Source organism: Babylonia areolata, chromosome 31, assembly GCF_041734735.1.
Source record: "Babylonia areolata isolate BAREFJ2019XMU chromosome 31, ASM4173473v1, whole genome shotgun sequence".
Taxonomy (NCBI): Eukaryota; Metazoa; Mollusca; class Gastropoda; order Neogastropoda; family Buccinidae; genus Babylonia; species Babylonia areolata.
Window position 1 is genome coordinate 8,626,231 of NC_134906.1, and position 26,131 is coordinate 8,652,361.

A 26,131-nucleotide genomic window follows, 5' to 3' on the forward strand; every position below is an offset into this window, starting at 1 on the left:
CAAAACAAAATCAGACAAGACATTTCAATAAAAAAAGAAGACAAAAACATGCCATGTTACATGTCTCCCTCGTGTTAGATTTCATACCATAAAGAAAAAGAAAAAAAAAGCATACCCCCCCAAAAAAACAAAACAAACAACAACAACAAAAAAACCAACAAAAAAAAACCACAACAAAAAAACAAAAAAAACCCCCGCATAAGAACAAAGACAAACAATAAAATTAATAATAAATCCCTTCACCCGAACAGTACTTAATCGTAGAAGTATTTGTGAAAACACAGACAAGCGTACCAACAGGCGTACTGTATTTACCCAACAACTGACATTTCTGCTCCTATTTCACAGAGAAAAAATAATAACATTTAACACAAAAAATAAAGTAATAACATTTAGCATGGAAATAATGATCAAAAACACACATGAATTTTTTTTCTGTAAGCAAAACAAAACACACCCAAACCTAAAACGATGGCACAAAACTCAAGCTCCTTTCAATACACCAAATACAACCCCCACCATCCCCCCAAAAACCACCCCATAAAACCTAACACACTATTCAGTATACTTGTAATCGTGTATGCATATTGACATGTATGTGTATGCTGTGAGTATCCATTATTCTGTAGTAATAAGGTAATGTCACTGAACATGAAGTGAAGTAATACAATAATATGATATGACAGGTTACTCCAACAATGTATGTATGTATTTAAAAAAAAAATTAATTAAAAAAAATCCTTTTTTTTTTGTTTTGTATGTATGTATTTACAAATATGTGTGTTATCTGCCTGTTGGTCTGTCTGTTCTGTCTGTCCATGCATTTGTTTTTTCCTTTGAAACAATGAAATGTGCTTGCAATATAGGTAGTTCAGACAAACCTCGTCCCATTCATGTATTACTATTATATTACTCTTTTTGTCACAGCAGATTTCTCTGTGAGAAATTCAGGCTGCTCTCCCCAGGGAGAGCGCATCGCTACACTGAGAGTGCCACCTTTTTTTTTTTTCTTTTTTTTTGCATTTTTTCCTGTCCGCAGTTTTTTTTTTTGTTTTCCTATCAAAGTGGATTTTTCTACAGAATTTTGCCAAGGACAACCCTTTTGTTACCGTGGGTTCTTTTACAGGACCTTGGTTTATCGTCTCATCCGAATGACTAGCGTCCAGACCACCACTCAAGGTCTAGTAGAGGGGGAGAAAACTGGCGACTCTGCCAAGATTCAAACCAAGGTGCTCACATTCTCTCACTTCCTAGGCGGATGCGTTACCTCTAGGCCATCACTCCACATCTGATGTAACGTATATATGTGTAACAAGAATGGAAATAAAAATGTTTGAAAAAAAAAAAAAAACAAAAAAAAAAAACAACCCCCTTACCCCCCTGCCCCCAAAACCCCACCTCAATACATTCTTTCCAGTTCTCTCAGGTCTTCTGAAGATACGCTCCTTTTAGTCCCTGAAGCTTCCTTAAAGACATGTGAAAAAAGGGTCTTTCAGTATCAGTATCAAGCGTGATCTGTCTGGAATTCTCTTCCTCTGGATTCCCCGTCACTTACCAACTCTGTCTTCTTTCAAAAACAAATTTGAAAACCCGCATGTTCAACAAGACCTTTGGGTGTGACAAAGCATACTTGTTTGAATGCATGTAAAAGATCCCACAGCACCAAGAGGGCCGTCCGTGGCAAAGTTCTCAAGTAAAATTCACTCTAATATACGTGTGTGTGTGTGTGTGTGTGTGTGTGTGTGTGTGTGCGTGCGTGCGTGTTTGTGTGCGTGAGTGCGTGTGCGTGTGCACAAACACAAGTCTGAAGCCTGACTGAATGACAAGGGAAAGAAATGAAGAATGCCCAAATGCAACTCTTGGTTGCCTCCCCCAGGCAGGAAACCTGTTGTACGAATGACTCGGTCTTTGCAAAGAGCTCAGTCTTTTATTGATGATAGGTGCTATGTAAGTATTAATAATAAGAATGACAACTATAATAATAATAATGATGATGATGATGGTAATAACAATAATAATAATGAGAAGAAGAAGATGATGATGATGAAGAAGAAAAATGATAACAATGTACCAGAACTTCAATTTTTCTCAGAAGTAATCTTGAAAACTCTGACCAGCAAGGGCTATAAAAAAAAATTATACATTTTCCTACAACTTGTTATCTTTATGAAAATAAGACAGTTGTGTTAAGGCTGTCAGAAAAAAAAACAACCTGATGATAATTCAGTGTGCTAAGCAAATACTTGTTTTTTCTTTCTTTTTTTTTCTTTTTTAAAGCATATTCAAAACATTTACACTAAAAATCAAATTCAGTGATGTAGGACAAAGAAACATTATGCAAGAAATACACAACAATACATTAAGAGAATCTCCAGAACAATACTGCACAGCGTACGATGTGAAACAAATTCCAGAGAAAAGAAAACAACGTGATTGGATTGGATTTGATGTTTCTTCATTCTGGATGATGATTAATAGACTGAAAAGGAAAACACCATTGAACAATTACATGCTGTATATTTTCCTTTATGGATGAAGATTGTTATGAATTATTCTTTACATAATTATAGATACCGCTTTCTGTAAAACTCAGCAAGTTTCATTTACAAGTGATGCATGTATTTTTTCAAGCTCACATTTATTTTCCAAACATTCTGAAAGTTTAATATTTTGGGGTTAGTTTTGTTTCATTTCCATTTACAAACATAGTTTTTCATCTTCAAAATATTCATGGTCAAATGTTTACTCCGTTTTTGTTCATTCATCAATTTTTCAACAAAACCGGTTTCAACAAAACAGTTGTCACATTGCCGTGAAACACATCCTGAAAATCAATTGTTGAAAAACCTTTCATTTCTAGAATCATTAACTACTAAATCTTGTTCTTATTTGCAAAATGTTCATTTGTTAACATTCACAATTCTGCCCCCCACCCCCAATTTTTTTTTATATCTAATGTGTAATGTTTATCTCCTGACCTCAAACCACTTTAATTCTATATCTTCAGAGTGGGTGATTTTTTTTTTCACTGCGATTTCCCACTTCCCAACGATACCTGGTCACCATTCTGCAACGCTTATCACTTCACTATGTTGGCTGGTAGAATCTCTCTCTCTCTCTCTCTCTATATATATATATATATATATTATACTATCATATTACAAGTATCATATTTCTAATCATATCATAATATTACATACATTATAACTATTATCAAATTAATATATATTACGTACATGTTTGACGGGCGCAATAGCCGAGTGGTTAAAGTGTTGGGCTTTCAATCTGAGGGTCCGGGGTTCAAATCTTGGTAACAGTGCCTGGAGGGTAAAGGGTAGAGATTTCCGATTTCCCTGGTCAACATATGTGGGAGTTGCAGCCCACGAACGAAGAAGAAGATATACATGTTGATCTTCTGAACATTTCTGCACCAAGCTCTGAAGAAAACAAGTTACTGCTCTGTTAATTGACGTCGGCTGATGACGGTTTGGGTAAACTGTACACGAGAATGTGTGTGTGTGTGTGTGCGTGCGCGCCTGGGTGTGCGTTTGTGTGTGTACGTATGTGTGTGTTTATCTTTTTTAAAATCTATTTGTTTATTCATTTAAAAACATCATCATTATCATTTTTTCTTTATATTTTTATCATTGAATCAGTTAATTAATTAATTTATCTATTTTCTTATTTCTACTTTCATTTATTCATTTTTGCTATTTCATTTCCCCTCAAGGGCTGACAAATTGTGTTGGGTTATGCTGCTGGTCAGGCATCTAATATCAGCTTGATAACTGGATGGCTATTTTCTCATTAAGAAAAAAAAATCAAGCTACTTACACAAGTGGCTGGATTGATTGTCAACAGAAAGATTGTTGGGAAGCAGGTAATGGTTGGTTAGTTAATTAATGAAGATTGTAACTAGTACTGTGTGGTTTGTAAGTATGTTGATTGGTTGGCTGGTTGGTTCGTTAACATACTGGTTGGCCATTTAGTTAATAAAATCAATGAATCTGTCAGTTAAGTCATGCAGTTGCAGCCGTTTTATTAACTGATCAGTTTATTTATCAATTATAGTTTTTGATTGGGATGGACAATTTAAGTTCACTGCTCGGAAAATTTGTTGATTTGTTTATGAATAATAACAGCAATGATAAAAAAAACAAACAACAATCATGATAATTATGATGATGACATCATCAACAACTACAACAATAATGGTAACAGTAATGACGATCACAATGACAACAGCAACAACTCTCCAGCTTGAAAAGCACTTTAACTCTTTCTATGCTAAGGTATGCTATGGTGGACCTCATGCACACAACGCTTCATTACTGTGGTACGCTATAACGTACCGCAAGTTTAAAAATATGTAGTTCATTGGTTAATGGTGTTGTTCGAAACTAAACAGCACAACTCTGTTTTACAGTCACCCCAAAGTGCACCTGTACTTTTATTGTGGCTGAAAATGTCTTTGTTTGAGTACAATACATGCGAGCGTACAGTCACCCTGCTCGCTCGCTCACTCGACAAGATGGCGTCTCCGTCAACTTCGGCAAGTACTGTGGCTCAAAGTCGAATGCAAACTGATTCTATAGTGGATATCCTCTGTGCATACACATTTGCCCATTCAATTGCTACAATTAGGAAGTGTCTAGGCTACAAAAGACCACATTTGTAAAATTTCTATTATATGAGAATAACTCACCCCCTTTATGTCAGTTGTGAAAAACACATTTTTTTTTTCTTTTTTCAAAATATGATAAATCAGTCAATAATTGAGTTCTTTGAAACTTTGCCAAATGTTAGCCCATTCTATTCTTTATATTATCACAAAATTTCAGAGCTGTGTGTAACTGCATTCTTTTTCTCTTTTCTTTTTTTAATAGATATTTTTCTTGTAACATAAACGAACGGAGAGTATAATGAAGGAAGTTATCCGGCGGTATAGAAAGAGTTAATAATCATCCCCTTGACTGCTGAACCCAGCAGAAGTAAATCAGTGTGGCATGACTTTGAAACAAGACAACCACCTCTTTGATTAAGTGGCGTGGTTGATTCTGATAAACAAAAGCAACTCGACTCCATGAGGCAGGTGCCAGCTGCATTGCTTGGTTCTGACTTTCTGACAGCTACACGTGACTAAATGCCTTCGTTGACCAAACTACGCCATTGGTCAGTTCCATACTAAACACAGTTAGTAGCGGGTTACAACCATACTAGGCTCTTCCGTCCGAGCAATGCAACTGGCTCCAGGAGTCCAGACAATGAATGGTGGCTGACATCTCAACCCGTAACCTCAATCTTTTGTTTTTCTTCTTTTCTGTCCCATCTTCCGTGCCATTTCAGTGGCATTATATTACTCCAACACCGTTCATCTCAAGCCCCCACCACCCCCCACCCCTCCACACACACACCCTCCCAGTAGTCCCAGCATCGGCAGTCCACAGGGAACTACTGTTGTTAGGTCGCCCGCCTGGAGGCCACACACCAGAGGAGACCCTGCACTGCTGCTGAAGAGTCACTTCGGTGGTGTTCAGTGTGATGCCTGATCTGATTTCACATACATAGGACACCACCTGCTAAGCATGGAACCTCAATTGTATCAAATTCAGTCAACAGCCTTTCACTGATGAGTCACATTCGTAAGCAGCAGTGCAGTCGAGGGTTTAAAAGTCAACCTTTTAATAAAAGCATGATACAAAACTGTGACAAAGTCTGCAGAGGAAAGGGAATCTACCAAGGAATGAGAAACAATGCACAGACAAAAAAAGCAAAAACAAAAAACAAAACAAAAAAAAAACAACCACCACCAAACTTGAAGACAATTTTGGTGACAGTTACTTTTTTTTTTTTTGCGGAATCACAGCACAGAACAAGGAGAGGAGAGGTTCGAGCCTTTGATGGACAAGCTTCAGTCTCTTCCTGTATTGTTTTTTTCTTTCCTTCCAGAGAACAATGGGATCCGCTGTAAGCTGCGATATTGTCCATGATATGTTTAGACTGTGAAATGTCACTGGGTTTGTCCATATACACACACACACCTCAAGCACTGTTCACCAATATTGTCCTATAGAATCTGTTTGGGTAAGTCACACATATATACACTTAGACAACCGACCACATAAATATGCTGGCAGGCAGGCACTCACGCCTACACCTGCTAACACATGCATTCATAATGCGCCAACACACACAAACACACACTCACAGTGCATGTACTCAAGCACCCAGACACTGGCTATGTACAAATATATTTACATCAAAAGCGGTATTTGCAAAAAACAAAACAAAAAACAAAACAAAAACAGACCAAACAAACAAACAAAATCAAAAGCACAAGGTGAAAAATACTGGTTCAGCTCAAAGCAATGTCAAGCCCCCAAGATAAAAGAAAATGTCCTCACTATACTCCCATGAACAGCTAATGAGAGGCCGACCGAGAACCACCCAGCAAAGAGATCTCCAGGCAGATGCACCAAGAAGATGATGCTTTACCTGGAGCCAGACAGAGGCAAGGGCACAGGACAGGGGATGAATAGAGGCCTCTTGTTGATTGGTGGCCTGTGCCCCCGAGGAGGGGTGAAGGGCCGAAGTTTTTGTTTTGTTTTGTTTTGTTTTGCTGCCCCATCATCTGCACCGTTTCAGTGGCATTACTCCCACGCCGCTCATTTAGATTCCCCCATACACGACCACACCCGGGTTTGTCCGTCGCAGTTCCAGCTTTGGCAGTCCACAGGGAACCATCGATGTTAGGTCGCGAGGAGGCCACACTCCAGAGGAGGCCCTGCACTGCTGCTGAGTAACTTCGGTGGTGTTCAGTGGTGCCTGTTCTGTTTTAACGTACTTAGGACACCACCTACTAAGCCCCCTACTAACGAAGGGCTGAAGTTAGTATACTTCCTATCTGAAAATAGTGCAAGGTCTCTTGGTGATAGCCTTATACCCCATGAATGGTGAAAGGCCGAAGAAAGTATACTTCCTATCTGAAAATAGTGCAAAGTCTCTTGGTGATGGCCTTATACCCCATGAATGTTGAAAAGCCGAAGAAAGTATACTTCCTACCTGAAAATAGTGCAAAGTCTTTTGGTGATGGCCTTATACCCCACGATGGGTGGATGACGGAAGAAAGCATACTTCCTATCTGAAAATGGTGCAAAGTCTCTTCGTGATGGCCTTATACCCAACGAAGGGTGGATGGCCTAGGTAAGCAGGAGTTCATGTGAGCGTCCAACATAGGACGCTAGACTGTTCAGCTTTGGAAAATGACCAAAACATTTTGAACTTCGTTGGCACCTCATCTGAGCAATTTTGCTGTTGTTGCAAAGTCGGAAAAGGCAGAACAATGTTCATGACAAAGATGCATCCAGTCAATCTGCTTTTGTGGATCTAAGGCATCACTGAAATGCTCGTTACCTATTCTGACAGTGACACTGTCACAACAACTTCCTTTTCAAGGGAACTAACTTTTACGGTCATTTCAATGCTGCTAAAAAAAACCCCAAAAACAAACAAACAAACAAAAAAACCAGCGCACCCATCAAACCTGACGGGCCCAAGAGCCAAATGGTTAAAGCGTTGGACTTTCAATCTGAAGGTCCCCAGTTCGAATCCCAGTCCCTGTGCCTGCACCTGGCAGGGTCAAGGGTGGGGATTTTTTCCTATCTCCCAGGTCAACATATGTACAGACCTGCTTAGTGCCTGAACCCCCTTCAAGTGTATATGCATTGGAGAAGATCAAATGCGCACGTTAAAAATGCCATAATCCATGTCAACATTCGGTGGGTTATGGAAACAAGAACATACTCGGCATGCGCCCCCCCTACAAACCCCACCTCCTGCAACAAATGGAGTATGATGCCCACTCGTGTATACATGTGAGTGAATGTGGGAAGGGCAGCCCGCGAATGAATGCACTTGCAAGTCACGTACCAGGCCAAAAGGAATTGCCATCTGTGAACTGCAGCCTGGATTAACCACATATGTAAAATCCAGTCTGTATCAACTGGTGATCAAGCCAGTAAAATGTATTTGTATTTGCATTTCTTTTTATCACAACAGATTTCTCTGTGTGAAATTCGGGCTGCTCTCCCCAGGGAGAGCGTGTCGCTATACTACAGCGCCACCCACTTCTTTGTATTTTTTCCTGCGTGCACTTTTATTTGTTTTTCCTATCGAAGTGGATTTTCCTACAGAATTTTGCCAGGAACAACCCCTTTGTTGCCGTGGGTTCTTTTACATGCGCTAAGTGCATGCTGCACACGGGACCTCGGTTTATCATCTCATCCGAATGACTAGCGTCCAGACCACCACTCAAGGTCCAGTGGAGAGGGAGAAAATATCGGTGGCTGAGCCGTGATTCGAACCAGTGCGCTCAAATTCTCTCGCTTCCTAGGCGGACGCGTTACCTCTAGACCATCACTCCACAAATGTGGTTTCTGTTTCAAATCTTAACTCTTCAGTTACAAGACATCACTTTGGAAAAAAGCATATTCAATTTACTTCAAGTCCTGTAATAACTTGCCAGTAACAATACACATTGCCGGTTGGGATTTTGTTTTCATTGAAAATGCACTTAAAAAGTAAACAAAAATCAACAAATAAAACAAAACAATCAAACAACATGATTTTTCCTGAACGTCCAGACACTTTGTCCTACAGATTCCCAAAATGTCTTCAAGATTTTCCACAAGCTCAAACATGTGTCTGAAGGTTATTTGAACTTCAGATGGAAGCCTGTGGTAAGTAAGTGTTTGAAGTTTGATGTTTTGTTGTATATTTCTATTATCATTACTATGTGCATGTGTGTGTGTGTGTGTGTGTGTGTGCACGCACGTTTTGCTTGTTTCATTTGACACTGTTGGACTTAAGTTGTAATTGCATGCATATGTCTTGTTTTTGTATCAAGTTTCTTTGAGTCCTCCTAGCTGAAAACAGTGCCAAACGAATCCTTGAACCTTTCTATTTGAAGATGGTGCCAAATGAATCCTTTAACCTTTCTATTTGAAGATTGTGCCAAATGAACCCTTGAACCTTTCTATTTGAAGACGGTGCCAAATGAATCCTTGAACCTTTCTATTTGAAGATGGTGCCAAATGAATCCTTTAACCTTTCTATTTGAAGATTGTGCCAAATGAACCCTTGAACCTTTCTATTTGAAGACGGTGCCAAATGAATCCTTGAACCTTTCTATTTGAAGATGGTGCCAAATGAATCCTTTAACCTTTCTATTTGAAGATTGTGCCAAACGAACCCTTGAACCTTTCTATTTGAAGACGGTGCCAAATAAATCCTTGAACCTTTCTATTTGAAGATGGTGCCAAACGAATCCTTGAACCTTTCTATTTGAAGATGGTGCCCAAACAAATCTTTGAACATTCCTGTTTGAAGACGGTGCCGAATGAATCTTTGAACATTCCTATTTCAAAACGGTGCCAAATGAATCCTTGGATCTTCTTATTTGAAAATGGTGCCAATTGAACCTCCCCATCTGAAAATGGTGCCAAATGAATCCTTGAACCTTCCTATTTGAAGATGGTGCCAGTTGAATCTTTGAACTATCCTATTTGAAAATGGTGCCAAATGAATCTTTAAACCTTCCTATTTGAAAATGGTTCCAAATTAAATTTTGAACCTTCCTAATTTAAAATGGTGCCAAATGAGTCTTTAAACCTTCCTATTTGAAAATGGTTCCAAATTAAATTTTGAACCTTCCTAATTTAAAATGGTGCCTAATGAGTCTTTACACCTTCCTATTTGGAAATGGTACTGAACGAATCTTTGAACCTTCCTATTTCAAGATGGTGCCTATTTCAAGATGGTGCCAAATGAATCTTTGATACTTCCTATTTGAAGATGTTGCCAAATGAATCTTTGTGAACCTTCCAATTTGAAGATGGTGCCAAATAAACCTCTAATAAACCTTCCTATCTGAAAAAGGTGCCAAATGATTCTTTGAACCTTCCTATTTGAAAAAGGTGCCTATTTGAAAATGGTGCCAAATGAAGCTTTGAACCTTCCCATTTGAAAATAGTGCCACATGGACCTTTCTATGAAAACGGTGACAAATAAATCTTTGAACTTTCCTATTTCAAAATGGCGCCACATGAACCTTTCTAACAGAAAATGGTGCCAAATGAATCTTTGTGAAACTTCCCATTTGAAGATGGTGCCGAATGAACCTCTGATAAGCCTTCCTATCTGAAGACGTTGCCCAGTTCCTGAACGATAAGGGCAGTCTGGTGGTCGTGGAAGCGGTCCTTGATGCTGACCACCCGGTCCTTCCTCTTCAGCCTCTTCAGCTGGGCGTGCTCGTCCACCTGACCCAGCTTGGGGTTGTACCGCTGATCCTCAGGCATGGTCGCCGAGTTCTTGTCCTTGAAAATGATGATGAACACCTCCACTGCACAAAAAAAAAAGAAAAAAAAAAAGTGAAAAAGAAAACCATAAAAGATTGTACAACAATCCTATGTCAAGGGAAATGATGATGAACACCTCCACTGAAAAAAAAAGAAAAAAAAAGAAAGAAAAAAAAAAAAACCAACAACAAAAACCAAATGCCTCAACAAATAGGAGGAGTTTGTATTATACTCCATGTTTGGTGTTAAATATACTTACCATGTCAAACTGATGCAAACTAGGCCTATTGGTTTGCACTCAACAAATGGTACAACTATGCTACATCATGGAAAATCATGATGAACACCTCCACTGAAAAAAAAAAACGAAAACAAAAACAAAAAAAAAAGCCCAACAAAAAACAAAAAAACAAACAAACCCACAGTGAAAAGAAAGATGAAACAAATGTACAGCAATCCTACATCATGGTAAATGATGATCAACTACTGCAAAAAACTGGGGGGGGGGGGGGGGGGGGGGACAACCCACCAACAACAAAACAACCCCCCCCAAAAATTTGTGAAAACGACCCAAAATCATAGTAAATGACAATGAACTGCTGCAAAGATTGATCAAAACAATTTTGGTTGTTGCTGTTGTAAAAATAATCCAACATCATGGTTAATGATGATGACCTACTGCACAAGACTGATAAAAACAAAGACATTTTTTTTGTAAAAATGATTCATCATGGTAAATGATGATGGACACAGCATAAGGCTGATAAAAACAAAAACATTTTTTGTAAAAATGATTCATCATGGTAAATGATGATGGACTCTGCACAAGACTGATAAAAACAAAAACATTTTTTTTGTAAAAATGATTCATCATGGTAAATGATGATGGACACTGCATTAGACTGATAAAAACAAAAAACAAAAATTTGTAAAAGCAATCCATTGTAATGGGAAATTAGGAAGAACGTTACTACAGCAAAAGATAAAAAAAAAACAAAAACAAAAAAAAACGAAAAAATACAACATAAAAATGATCCAACATCACAGAAAATCATGAACACTGCTGCTGCAAAGATAGAAAAAACAGATCCAAGGCATCGAAACTGAATATGAACACCTCTTCTGCAAAAGATTCAAATCACAAAAAAAAATTGTAAAATGATCCCTAGGCAACTGTATATTGTAACTGTAAAATCATAACTTAAAAAAAAAAGAAGATAATTATGAAATAGGAAGGTTCAAAGATTTATCACCCCCTCCCCCTCCAACCCCCCTCCCCGAACCCGTGCAAACAAACAAACGAAACACCAACCTCCGGAATCCAACAGCCGCTGCACGGCATGCCGTCGCAGACCCTGCCCGATGTGGTACCGCTCGTCCTCGATGATCATCTCCCGCTCATCCGGGTCCACAAACACCAGTGCCGCTCGGCACGCTGGGATCTCCGGAACGTCCTCCATGGCGTTGACCACAAAAGTTCGCAGAGCGAGGCCCTGTACGGGGCAGCTTTCCAGGAGCTTGGCGCCCAGAGTTCTGGTCAGCTTTTCATCGGAGTGGCGGAAGCACAGGCAGACCAGGTTGGAGTTGTTGGTGCTGATCAGTGGTGGGCTTGCTTGTGCTGCTGCTGATGGTGGTGGTGGTGGTGATGACGCTGGGTGGTGGTGGTGCTGCTGTAAAACGCAGAGCACTGTATTGCATGTAAATAACAACCGTCAAGAGTTGAATATCCACAACACAACACACCACGGTAAACAGCAACAATCAAGAACTAAACATGCCGACAGACCCACAGTAAATAGCAATCATCAAGTGTTAAATATGACAACAAACCACAGTCACTTTTTAAGACCACAGTAAATAACAACCATCCAGAGTAAAACAGGCAGACAGACCAAAGCAAATAGCAACCATCAACAGATTAATATGACAACAAACCACGGCTATTTTAAGGACTTAGTAAATAACAACCACCAAGAGTAGATTTAAAATATGCAGACAGACTATAGCAAATAGCAACAAGAGAGGCAAGGCCTTCGAGACTCACTTGTGATGCACTTTAAAAAAAAATCAAAGCTTTTTATGTATTGAGTATAACTTCAAAATGTAATGTTTAAGATGAGAAAGATCAGTTTAAAGCAAATTAAGTCCCCTAGCATTAATTACAGAGTAATTTCCCTTTTTTACTCACTGCACCAAAAACGTTTGCAAAATAAATAAAACTTCCATGCTGAGCAAAAGAAGTTCCTGTTTGAACAGAAAATGATAATAATGACTGCTCTTGTTGTTGGGTCAGAATATCAGATCAAAGTGCCAAGTTTAGAGAATACAAAAAATATAAATATAACAGTAAATGCAGTTTGCATATAATTAGGCTTCATTTTTTTTTTTTTTTTTTGTGCCCATCCCAAAGGTGCAATATTGTTTTAAGCAAGATGACTGGAAAGAACTGAATTTTTCCTATTTTTATGCCTAATTTGGTGACAAATGACAAAGTATTTGCAGAGAAAATGTCAATGTTAAAGTTTACCACAGACACACAGACACACACAGACAACCGAACACCGGGTTAAAACATAGACTCACTTTGTTTACACAAGTGAGTCAAAAATCTAGTCCTCCACGTCCTCACCTGTACGTTCCGGGACAAGCCGCGGCTGCAGAGAACGCACATGCCGATGGTCAGGAGGGCCTCCACCAAGCCCAGCCCCAACAGCAACGGACCAACCGTGTCTGCCGTCACAGTCAGTCACAGCAGTTGGAAGAGGCGGGAAAGGGTGGGTGGAACAGGGGTGGGGCAAGCGCGTGTGAGTGGAGAGGTGTGGTGTGGTGTGGTGTGGGGTGTGGTGAATGGTGTGTTGTGTGGTGTGATGGGGCGTGGAGTGGTGTGGGGTGGGGTGGGGTGGGGGTGAGCGTGTAGGGGTGGGGGTGGGGTTTGAGTGTGTGTGTGTGTGTGTGAGTGAGGGGGTTGAGGGTGGGGTAGGGTGTGTGTGTGTGTGTGTGTGTGTGTGTGTGTGTGTTGGGGCAGTTGAGGGTAGGGGTGGGGGGTGTAAGTTTAGGCATGTGAGTAGGGGTGGGGGTGTGAGCGTGTGTGAGTGGGTGGTTGTTGGAGTGGGATGGGGGCGGGGCAGGGGGTGCAAGTGTGTGTGAGTGGGGGGATGGGGTGGGGGTGTAAGTTTAGGCATGTGAGTAGGGGTGGAGGTGTGAGCGTGTGTGAGTGGGTGGTTGTTGGAGTGGGATGGGGGTGGGGCAGGGGGTGCAAGTGTGTGTGAGTGGGGGGATGGGGTGGGGGGTGTAAGTTTAGGCATGTGAGTAGGGGTGGGGGTGTGAGCGTGTGTGAGTGGGTGGTTGTTGGAGTGGGATGGGGGTTGGGCACGGGGTGCAAGTGTGTGTGAGTGGGGGGATGGGGTGGGGGGTGTAAGTTTAGGCATGTGAGTAGGGGTGGGGGTGTAAGCGTGTGTGAGTGGGTGGTTGTTGGAGTGGGATGGGGGTGGGGCAGAGGGTGCGAGTGTGTGCGAGTGGGTGGGTTGGAGGTGGGGTGGGTGTGCGAGTGTGTGTGAGTGGGGGTGTTTTGGTGGGATGGGTGTGCGGTGGGTGTGTGAGTGAGGGGGTTGGGGGTGGGGTGTGGTGGGTGTGTGTGTGTGTGTGTGGGGGGGGGGGGGGGGGGGGGGTTGGGGGGGGGGGGGGGTGTGAGTGTGTGTGAATGGGGGGATTGGAGTTGCTGACTGAATGACGATGAATAATGATGTTATTGAGGAAGAGAATGACTGAATGACGATGAATAATGATGTTATTGAGGAGGATGACTAAATGATGATGAATAATGATGTTATTGAGGAGGATGCTGACTGAATGATGATGAATAATGATGTTATTGAGGAGGATGACTAAATGATGATGAATAATGATGTTATTGAGGAGGATGACTAAATGATGATGAATAATGATGTTATTGAGGAGGATGACTAAATGATGATGAATAATGATGTTATTGAGGAGGATGCTGACTGAATGATGATGAATAATGATGTTATTGAGGAGGATGCTGACTGAATGATGATGAATAATGATGTTATTGAGGAGGACGCTGAATGAATGATGATGAATAATGATGTTATTGAGGAGGATGATGAATGAATAATGATGAATAATGATGTTATTGAGGAGGACGCTGACTGAATGATGATGAATAATGATGTTATTGAGGAGGATGCTGACTGAATGATGATGAATAATGTTACTGAGGAGGATGCTGACTGAATGATGATGAATAATGATGTTATTGAGGAGGACGCTGAATGAATGATGATGAATAATGATGTTATTGAGGAGGATGCTGACTGAATGATGATGAATAATGATGTTATTGAGGAGGATACTGAATGAATGATGATGAATAATGATGTTATTGAGGAGGACATTGACTGAATGATGATGAATAATGATGTTATTGAGGAGGATGCTGACTGAATGATGATGAATAATGATGTTATTGAGGAGGATGCTGACTGAATGATGATGAATAATGATGTTATTGAGGAGGACGTTGACTGAATGATGATGAATAATGATGTTACTGAGGAGGAGGATGACAACATGAACATGTTACTTCTCTCCCTAACTTACAAATTTACATGTACCTGTATATGAGCACTATGATACTCTCCCTTACACACACACACACACACTCTCTCTCTCTCTCACACTATTATCATTCAAATTTACACTCACTCACACACACACACATACACACACACTCTCTCTCTTCACACACACACACACACACTTACCTATTTTCATGAAGTCTTTGATTTCAGCACACACACACACACACACGCACACATGCACGCACACGCACGCACACACACACAGTACACACAAGCACCCATATACACACAAAACAAAAAATGAAACAAAACCCCAAAACTACCGTAACCTATTTTCAAAAAAGATTTTTCAGTACACACACACACACGCACACACACTCACACACAAATTAACCTATTTTCAAAAAAGATTTCAACACACACACCCACACTCATACACACACACAACCACATACCCACACTCACACCCAAACTAACCTGTTTTCAAGAAGCCTATGATTTCAGCACCCATACCCCCCCCCTTCCACCCCCCCACCCCCCCAAAAAAAAACAAAAAACTAACCTATTTTTAAGAAGCTTTTGATTTCAACACACACCCCCCCCCCCCCCTCCCTCCACACACACAACCACTCACACTCCCCCCCTCCCCCAAACTAACCTATTTTCAAGAAGCTTTTGATTTCAGCACACACACACCCCCCTTTACCCCCTCCCACACACACACACAACCACTCACCCCCCACCCAAAACTAACCTATTTTTTAAGAAGCTTTTGATTTCAACACACACACACACCTACTCTCACACAACCATCCAAACACACACCCAAACTAACCAATTTTCAAGAAGCCCTTGACTTTAGCACCCTCCCCCCCCCCCCCGCCGCACACACACAACCTCACACCCCTCACGCCCCACCCAAAACTAATCTATTTTCAAGAAGCTTTTAATTTCAGCACACCCACCTACTCTCACACAACCATCCAAACACGCACCCAAACTAACCAATTTTCAAGAAGCCTTTGATTTCAGCACCCCCTCCCTCCCCCCCCCCCAAACTAACCTATTTTCAAGAAGCTTTTGATTTCAACACCCATACCCACACTCACAACCATCCAAACACACACACACCCAAACTAACCTGTTTTCAAGAAACCTTTGATTTCAGCACCCCCCCCCCCCCCCACACACACACAACCACTCCCCCCCCCCCCCCCAAACTAACCTATTTTCAAGAAGCTTTTGATTTCAACACACACACCTACTCTCACACAACCATCCAAACACACACCCAAACTAACCAATTTTCAAGAAGCCTTTGATTTCAGCACACACCCCCCACACAACCACTCGCACCCCCCCTCCCCCCCCCAATCCATCAACATCCTTCCTCTCCTACCCCCCCACCCCCCGAAACTAACCTATTTTCAAGAAGCCTTTGATTTCAGCACACACACACACACACACACACACACACACACACACACACACACACCCAAACTAACCTATTTTCAAGAAGCCTTTGATTTCAGTAATCTGGTCGAAGAGGTTCATGAAATTCCGGAACTCTTCCCGCACTTTGATCCACTTCTGGAACTCGACGTCGATCTTGCTGTACGTCTCATTCTTGGCGTCCTCCAGCTCTTTCTGAAGCGTAACGTTGAAGTGATGTTGCATGTCCGTCATCTGAACCCTTGTCTTGTCTTCTGCTGCGCTCAGTTTCAACTTGATGCTCTCGATGTACTGAGTCAGGTTTTTTATCTCCTTCTCGTATTCTTGCTTGAAGTTGTCTGCAGCTTCCGACTGAGTCTGCAGACAAACAAATGAGTGAGGAATGAGGAATGAATGAAAGAATGAATGAATTAATGAATGAATGATATGGATACTAATACAGCGCCTATCCTCAGTCGGTGACCATGCTCTACGCACTTTACAAACACAGGGTCATTTGCACAACAGGCTGCCTACCTGGGTAGAGCCGAATAACGGCTGCCATTGGGCACTCATCATTCATTTCCTGTGTTATTCAGTCAGGTTTAAGTCACGCTTACATACACACTCAGACATGTAACATTTTACATGTATGGCCGTTTTATTTATTTCCCCTGCCAATTAGGCAGTCATACTCCTCTTTTAGGGGGGTGTGCATGCTCTGTATGTTCTTGTTTCCGTAACCAACACTGAATGCTGACATGGATTACAGGATCTTTAACTCACTCAGTATGGCCAGTCCTCTCTTCTCCTCTACACAGACCCCTTACTACCCCACACAGGACAGGGACACTCCCCCCCACCTGAAATTTTTCGTTCCACTTGTTTTCGCTCTCCAGCGCACACTGGGCCTGACTCTGGCGGATCTCCTCCCGCAGGGTGGGCATCAGCGTCATGGCGACGGCCCTCCCCTCCCGCCCCTGTCGCAGCCTGTCCAGGACCTCGTTGACGATCATCACGCTGCTGTCCTCCTTCACTCCTCCCCTCTGCATCCCGATCCAGACACCGATCAAGCTGTGAGAAGAAAATGGGATTCACAATCGGGATGAGAATCGGAATCGGAATTGGAATCGGAATCGGCTTTCTGTGTCACGATGACAGCGTGAGTTGGGGCTTGGGGGGTTTTGGGGGAGAGAAAGAGAGCAAGGTGGGGGGGGGAGGGGGGTAGAGAGAGAGAGTGAGAGTGAGTGAGGCACACACACACACACACACACACACACACACAGACACACACACACACACACAGCTGTCTAATATCACTCTTAGTGAACAGATGTAAAATCAATCAATCAACAACAACAACAACACACACACACACACAGGGAGAGAGAGAGAGCCAGAGAGAGAGACACACACACACAGAGTGAAAGAGAGAAGCTGAGAGAGAGAGAACAGAGATCTAGTGAGAGAGAGAAAGGGAAAGAGAAGGGTTCAACATCAAGCTGATCAACACATTCAACATCAAAACCACCACCACCAACACCACCACCACAACAACAACACTCCTAAAACCAAGTTTCAGTTTCAATTTCAGTAACTCAAGGAGGCGTCACTGCGTTTGGACAAATCCATATACGCTACACCACATCTGCCCAGCAGATGCCTGACCAGCAGCGTAACCCAACGCGCTTAGTCAGGCCTTGAGAAAAAAAAAAAAGAAGAAAAAAAAGGGGTGAATAAATAATAGATAAATGATAGATAAATAATAGATAAATAAAACCAAACCAACAAATCTCCAGCACACTCACCAAAACGCCGAAGCCATCCCAAAGTTGGTCATGATGAACCACTTGTAGCGAATAACACACCGACCCAGCTTGTTCACCCAATACTTCACGTTCGTTATCTCCGCATCAGCCTCCACCTCGTGATGACCCACAGACTCGAACTCCTGCTCATCGTCAGACTCCTCCACTTCAGGTTGTCGTCGTCGTCCAGCTCTTATAGATCTCCGAGACTCTGGCTCTCCCCAACGGACGGACTCCTCTTCACGTTGTCGTCTAGCTTGCTGTATAGATTGCCGTGTTGTTGGTCTGGACATATCTGGACAGCTGGGTAATGTGGTGGGGGGGAAACCTAATGCTCGCACATGGCTGCCTGTGCACGACCGCTGAAGACTCGGGGGGTGGGAAAGAAATCTGGATCACACACAGAGAGGAAAATCACTCACAACCAAAACAGTGACAAGTGGTTTAATTTCTTTTTTTTTTTTCTTCTTCTTATTTTTTTCAGTTTCAGACTGAACCATATACACTTCACCACTTCTGCTGCATAAAGAAAAAACAACAGAAAACTGAAAAAAAAAGAAGAAAAGAGGCAGATACCTCACCTCTCGTAAACCTTCTGTGATAGTCAGGTCTAGCGGAGACTATTACTATTATTGAGTTTTATTTCTATTTTTTCTTCAAAATCTTGTTCACTTCAAATCAAAGGTATAACTAGGATAAGGAATCAGATGCATTTGCCTTATTTTTGATGATCATCAGCGGTTAACAGTCGTAATGGACAGGTGTCAAATGGAATGAAGGAAGGTGGTGGGGCTCAGGAGTTGGGGTTAGTGGGCGTGGGGGGTGGAGGGTGGACAGAGCAGTGGGGAGTGAGGGAGGCAGAGGGGAATGGTGGAGGTGGGGGGTTCTGAGAGAAAGGGGCAGAGACAGAGAGAGAGAGAGAGAGAGAGAGAGAGAGAGAGAGAGAGAGAGTTCACTTGTTCATTTTTCATTTTTTAGTCTGTTCAACTAAGATGATATTAGACTGAAAATAAATGATAATATTATTATCATTAGTAATAGTAGTAGTAGTACTGTTGCTATTATCATTATTATCATTTCTATCGTGATCATTATCTTTAATATTATCACTTAGAAATAATAATTTCTGAAAATCAATGGCAGAAGAAGAAGACGACGAAGAAGAAGAAGAAGAGAGAGAGAGAGTGAGACTCAGACAGAGAACTCAGAACTCAAAACGTTTTTATTCAAGGATTAAGATTTTTGGCAGAGCCTATTCTTCCAATCTGTCCTTGCTAATCTATATCTATTACAAATAGCACACACATAAATGAAAGGAAAAGGTATTCATGCAGAAGGGTACACATAATGAAGAACCCCCCCACACACACACACACACACACACACCCAGAGAGACTTAGAGAGAGGATTGGTTGGGGTGGGGGGTGAGGGGGGGGGGGGGGGGGGGGGGGGGGGGGGGGAAAGAAGGAGGGGGGAAACATGGAGGAGGTTTTGTGGGTTAGTGCTAGGACAGGGGGAGGGACAGTGTGTGTGTGTGTGTGTGTGTTTGCGCGCGCGCGTGCATGCATGTGTTTATGTGTGTGTTATTTACTGTGTACATACTTTCTCAACTCACTCTACTTTGGTTTACTTGTATTTTATTTTTTGCATATGTTGGGCAATGAATTTCTGTACTTGTACATAGACAATAAACCAGTCTTGAAATTAACAACAGCAACAACAAAACTGAAGGTTTAATTCACTTAATTATTCCTGACATTCTGGGTTTGCTGTGGAAACTGGAATGGCGTTCTGGGAATGAAGTAAAGAAGTGTAAAAGATACAATCTGTCTTAATCAGTCTATGGCCTGAATGACAAGCTATGCTGATTAGAAGTGAGTGGTCTTTTTCTGGGGGGTTTTTTTGTTTGTTTTTTTTGTGTTTTTTTTGTTGGTGCTGGAGTGACTGATCGATTAGGTCGATCATGCGCATGCAAACTGATCCAAAAACAACAGGATCAGGATCAGAATCAGGATTTGGGGTGTTGTTTTATACAACTTAGCCATTTTTGGCTTTTTATGCCCCTTCAGATTTACTCCTTTATATTGTTGGTCAGGTTGTTGACTAGCTCTGTCATTTTATCCATCAAAGTCATATTTCATTTTTGTCAATAACTCGTGTTTATCTATGAGGTTCTTCAAAGTATTTATACTACATGCATGTTTGATATTGTTTGTTAATTTGTTCCAATAATTTGTTACTCTGTTGCTAAATGTAAACTTTCTGAGATTTGTTCTGGAATACTGTTTAAATATTTTGTCTGCACTGCTTCTTGTGGTGTCTACCTTTGGAGTACAAAAAAAGCATGCATTGTTTACATCGTCAAACCCATTTAATATTTTGTATGTCTGTATCAAGTCCCCTCTTACTCTTCTTGCTTTAAGTGATGGTAGTTGTAAGTACTTTAATCTTTCTTGATATGAATAATCTTTTATGCTATAGACCAGATTTGTTGCTCTTCTTTGAGCCCTTTCTATGGCTTGTGACTGCTTTATTTGCGCTGGGTACCATACAGTGTTTCCATATTCTAGGACAGGTCTAACTAATGTTTTATATAACCGTAAGAAAGTAACCTTATCTATAAATGTAAATGCTCTTTTTTATCACTCCAATCATTCTGTTCGCTTTGTTTATACTTTTTTGTTATATGTTTGTCAAATGATAAATTTTTGTTAAATGTGACACCTAAGTATTTTTCCTCATCACATTTTGATACTTTTATTTCTTTGTCTCCGATTTTCATTATGTATTCTTTCTCTGGGTTTGATTTCCCAAATGAATATGAAGTACTTTACATTTTTTTAGCATTAAAATATAGATTCCATGTGTCTGACCATTTTACTAATGTTTCAATATCTTTTTGTAAATCCTGACAGAATTTTGGAGAGTTGCATAATTCTGTGTCATCTGCTAAAATTTTACATGTACTCTTTAGTTCCCAAGGGAGATCATTTGTGAATAAAGTAAATAGTACAGGTCCTAATATACTACCTTGTGGTATGCCACATATAACATCAACTTTACTGGAGAAGGAACTACCAATCCTAACCCTTTGAGTTCCTTTTGTTGGAAAGTCCCTTATCCACCCAAGTACGTTTCCTGTTATTCCATAAGATTCCAGTTTCTTCAACGCCAACCATTCGATCCATTAATCCAAGATTAGCCTAATCCACTGCTGTTTCCTTCGAATTTGGTTTTCAGCTTGCCCACTTTGTTTGTTACGTCGTTGAGTTTCTCGACACTATGTCTTGGATTTCCACGAAGAGGAAACGAAGTTGTGTGGAAAAGAAGATCGAACGTAGGATTCTCGGACGACCACGAACGACAGACAACAGCGGAAAAACCCAGCGGGAAATCCCGAAGCCAGTAATGTTCGTGTGACATATCATTGATGTCCTTGACCTTTGCAACTGACGCAAGCGGGCCACATGATCACCACAGGTCAATGCACACGATCGTGTTGCTACACGTAAGCCTGATTACGTGTACTTAAGCGAAGTGCATGTCTTAATACCGAAGTAAAGTAAAATAATGGGGAAAACACTCTAAACCCCCACCCCCCACCCCACCCACCCCAAAAAACCCCTAAAAACTGTAACAACAACAACGGCAACAACAACAAAAAGACGAAAAAAAAAAAAAGAAAAGGTTCATGATGCTCTAAAACTATCGCAGGTTGTGGTGAATCAGAATGCTAAATGCGTTGTGTGCAATCTTCTTCATTTGTGCCAGGGATGTGACTCCCAGTCCTGCATTCACTTGTGTACACAAGGGGGCTTTCACATGTATGACCATTTTTTCCCCCGCCAAGTAGGCAGCCATACTCTGTTTTTGGTGATGTGCATGCCAGATATGTTCTTGTTTCCATGACCCACCAAACGCTGACATTGGATTCAAATACCAACACTGGATTACAGGATTTTTAACATTCATATTTGGTCTTCTTCTTCTTCTTTGTTCGTTGGTTGCAACTCCCACGTTCACTCGTATAAACACGAGTGGGTTTTTATGTGTATGACCGTTTTTTAACCTGCCATGCTGGCAGCCATACTCTGCTTTCGGGGGTGTGCATGCTGGGTTTCTTCTTGTTTCCATAACCCACCGAACGCCGACATGGATTACAGGATCTTTAACATGCGTATTTGATCTTCTGCTTGCATATACACACGAAGGGGGTTCAGGCACTAGCAGGTCTGCACATATGTTGACCTGGGAGATCGTAAAAATCTCCACCCTTTACCCACCAGGCGCCTCCACCGTGATTTGAACCCGGGACCCTCATATTGAAAGTCGAACGCTTTAACCATTCGGCTATTGCGCCCGTCGATTCGGTCCTCTGAATGTGTGTACATATACACACACACCAAGGGGGTTTAGACACCAACAGGTCTGCACATCTGTTGATTTGGGAGATCAGAAAAATCTCCACCCTTTATATACCTACCAGGCACGGAGATGAGGATTCAAACCTGGGACCCGCAGATTGAAAGTCCAACGCTTTAACCACTCAGCTGTTGGGCCCTTTTGTCTGCAATTATATCTGTGACATCATGATCTCTGTGACATGAAAAAAAAAGGGGGGGAGGGGGGGGGGGGTGTTGGAAGAAGAATCTGTTAAAGGCCCACAAGTAAGGACTTCATATTCCCTCTGTTCCATCTCTGTTCAGTCAAATCAAATGAAACTAAAACAAATCATGTTGCTTACAGCTAAGCTGACCGACCATAAAGAGGCAATTTCAGCGCTGAATACGTGTCAGTTCTTAAAATCTGTCCAAGAGAAAATAAAATAATTTTTTTAAAAATAATAATAATAATAATAAAGGCAATTAAAATCACATAAAAAAGACCAGTCTGCCCAGATTTCATTCATGAATTCCTCATAAATCTGAAATTAAGATAAACAATAATTTGACATCATGAAAATGGAACTGGAGGGATATCGATCTGAACGAGGCTTTCATGGAGCCAGTTGTAAAATGTTTTTGCCTGATAGCATGCAGATACCAAGCAGTCAATCAGAAGATGTTTAATGCTCATTTCTTCGCTTATCTTCACATTTTCCTTCATTTGGACAGAAAAAAAAGGCTTTGCACTCTGTGTGTGTGTGTGTGTGTGTGTGTGTGTTGTGTGTGTATGTTTGTGTGTGTGTGCGTGTGCGCGTGTGTGTGCATGCGTGCGTGTGTGTGTGTGCGTGTGTGTCCCCAATGGGTGGGAGTACTAGGACTCACTGATTTTTATAATACTGAAAATTTTGCGTCTGGCATCCATGGGCCACTTAAGTGAAGTGCATGTCTTAATACCGAAATAAAATAAAATAAAGGGAAAAACCTTGAACCCCTCCCCCCCCCCCCTCCCCCAAATGCTGATATGGAAATACACGTATACAGAATTGAAATATTTCTGCTCGTTATGTCTTTACGTTTGCTTTCCTAAAATTTTAATCCAGTATGGTACTCACCCATTTTTGTTCCTCTTCAGTGAGACTTTAAATTCCTGAGATCTGTGAAACTTCCTTTTATCTTTATCTTTATATACATATATATTTCTTTAAAGCTCATCAGGAAATGTCCTACTTCCTCCTTTCACTTGTGAAAATCTTCCTCGCACGTTGTATCTGTGTTCATTAACATTTCCTGCTTTCTCACCGTCATCTTGACACATTCACAATGCACTGCAGATTCCAAATTGCTGAACATATTATGGGCAACCTTACAAGTATGCCACTTGGTTAATTTCGTTCAAGTTATGTCTAAGTCTGGTAGGCATTTATACCTAATCGTGGCAAACTGTTTGCCTAGTGGGGTGTCGGCGTCAAGTCTGGTCTTGAAGGATTTCACAGTTGATACTGTAACCACTTGAACTGCGAGGCTGTTCCAAGAGCTGACAGCTCCTATAAAGCAAGCTGCTTCGAATTTGCAGTCTACAGTGTCCCTTGGGGAGCTTTAAGTTTTTACTCCTAAATAGTTTCTCTACCATCAGGTAAAGCTGCACCCCTTCCTATTAACTCCAGTAAGAAACTCTGCCATTGGTATGGGATGTTGGCTGCCTATCAACAAGAAGAAATAGCTCACAAACAACGACTGATGTTATCTTGTCAGTCATGCATAGATATAATATTTCTAAACCTTAATCAGCAACCTGAACCTTGGTAAAGATATGTGACAGTGTGTGTGCATTCATGTATCTAGTGTGTGTAAGCACACGCTAGACTGTGTAGACCATGCATGTGTACTCGCTGTCATGCTTAAAAGTGTCTGTTGCTGTGGACATGCACATGTTTGCCCTCCATAATCCATGCAGGTGTTTCAGTTTCGGTTGCAAGGTTGGGCGAAATGTGTAGAATGATATATATCATATATTATCTGTGTGTGTGTGTGTGTGTGTGTGTGTGTGTGTGTGCATTTATGTAGGTGCGAGTGTGTATGTGCATGATATGCTGCCATGAGCATGAGGGAGCATGCGTACAATATTGCCCACACACGCATGTCTTCTTCTTCTTCAGTGTTGAGGGCCCACAATCAAACTTGATTATTCTGGCACCTATACCTGGGGGGTTCGTAGCTGATAAATCTGGGTACTGGACACAGTTCAGTTTTAAGTCGTGATGATCATGTGAGAGAGAGCGCGCGTGTGTTAGGTTCGTAACGATGATAACATTGAGGAGAACACTCTACTAAAATAATACTTACTGTCTCGGACGTATCAGCCAAACCTTGCCTCTTCTTCTCTTGTCTACAAGAAGATACAACACAACGCAGCACACCCGAGTTGGAACAACACACGCGTACGACCCGTGTTCAGATGACAACAGACTTCGCTAACCTCTCGATTTGCAGTTCAAACACCTGTATTCGCAGGTTTTCGCTACAATATGCCACTGGGCAGTTCTTTTTTTTAAAAAACAACAACAGAAATGCTGAAAATTGTATTGCAATGATCCCGCGCTCTGCTTTCTATCAACTCTCTCTCTCTCTCTCTCTCTCTGTGGACTTTCGAGCACTTCCGTTTTAACGACAACAAGGGTACAGAACTCAGATCAGACTAAAAAAAAAAAAAATAAAAATATAAAATAAAATGAAATAACAAATAAGAAGAGATTTGTGCGCGATGGTGTCATGGTAATGGTACCCATGGAGGGTCAAGGTTTTGAAAAATGAAGTCGCTTTGCAGCAGCAAATGAAAATTGGACCTGTCAGCGTGTACGATGACTTGGAGTCACCAATTTTTTTCCTTGAAAAATCGGGAATTCCCCGATGCGGTGTTACCTCTGCAGAATAGTGTCCAGAAGATAAAATCTTTTTTCTCCAAAATCTAAAGAATATTTTCATACGAGATATTACATGCAAACTTATCAGAACTAATACAAACCAGAACAGATTGCTACATATGGAAAAAGAGCACAATAAACGTATAAGGGATGTGAAGTGTGTCCGGCGGATGAATACAAAAGAAGTTCAAGGTCCTCAGGGTTGTGTTTCGATTGCTGACGAAGTTGTCAAAATAGAGCTCTTGTCAAGAAAGGACACGTAGGCAAAGATTTATTATAAAAATAAAACGAAAGCAGCGCACAGTTGCATAGTTGCATTGCTTTCAGATTCAGCAAGCGAGCAAAGTTCAGAGCTCCTGAGAAAAGCTTTACGGCGACGAACCGACCAAGCATTTTTGCAACACCTGATCATTGACTTTTCGCCTCGCCCAACACGGAAGGTGAGTGACAGCCTTTGAAAATGTCTTAAGGAATCCAGTTTCATATGACGACAAATGAAAGAACTGCAAGGAAGTGAATATTAAGTTTTATAACTAGATTAAGCAACCGCAACCCAGCTAGCTACTGCACAAGCTACTGTTTGTTTACATAATTATGTTTAGAAGATGGCTCCTGCATGACGTCAAG

The 26,131-nt window shown here is 41.3% G+C and overlaps 2 protein-coding genes across 2 annotated transcripts in view; one reads left to right on the top strand and one right to left on the bottom strand.

Moving 5' to 3' along the window:
* Nucleotides 1-1,418: 1,418 nt before the first annotated feature.
* On the bottom strand, nucleotides 1,419-25,632 carry LOC143276105 (uncharacterized). The gene is made up of 7 exons (XM_076580500.1): nucleotides 24,927-25,632; nucleotides 18,199-18,588; nucleotides 17,254-17,464; nucleotides 16,465-16,768; nucleotides 12,985-13,085; nucleotides 11,668-12,025; nucleotides 1,419-10,399 (listed from the first exon to the last, which is right to left on the bottom strand). Exons 2-7 carry the CDS (start codon nucleotides 18,489-18,491, stop codon nucleotides 10,194-10,196), a joined length of 1,473 nt encoding a protein of 490 aa, XP_076436615.1. The 5' UTR covers nucleotides 18,492-18,588; nucleotides 24,927-25,632; the 3' UTR covers nucleotides 1,419-10,193.
* A 95-nt stretch (nucleotides 25,633-25,727) lies between these two features.
* LOC143276106 (uncharacterized) overlaps nucleotides 25,728-26,131 on the top strand; it is a 22,925-nt gene continuing 22,521 nt past the window's right edge. Inside the window, exon 1 of the mRNA XM_076580501.1 lies at nucleotides 25,728-25,944. The gene's annotated coding sequence lies outside the window, so the exon portion shown is untranslated. The remainder of the gene's footprint in view (nucleotides 25,945-26,131) is intronic.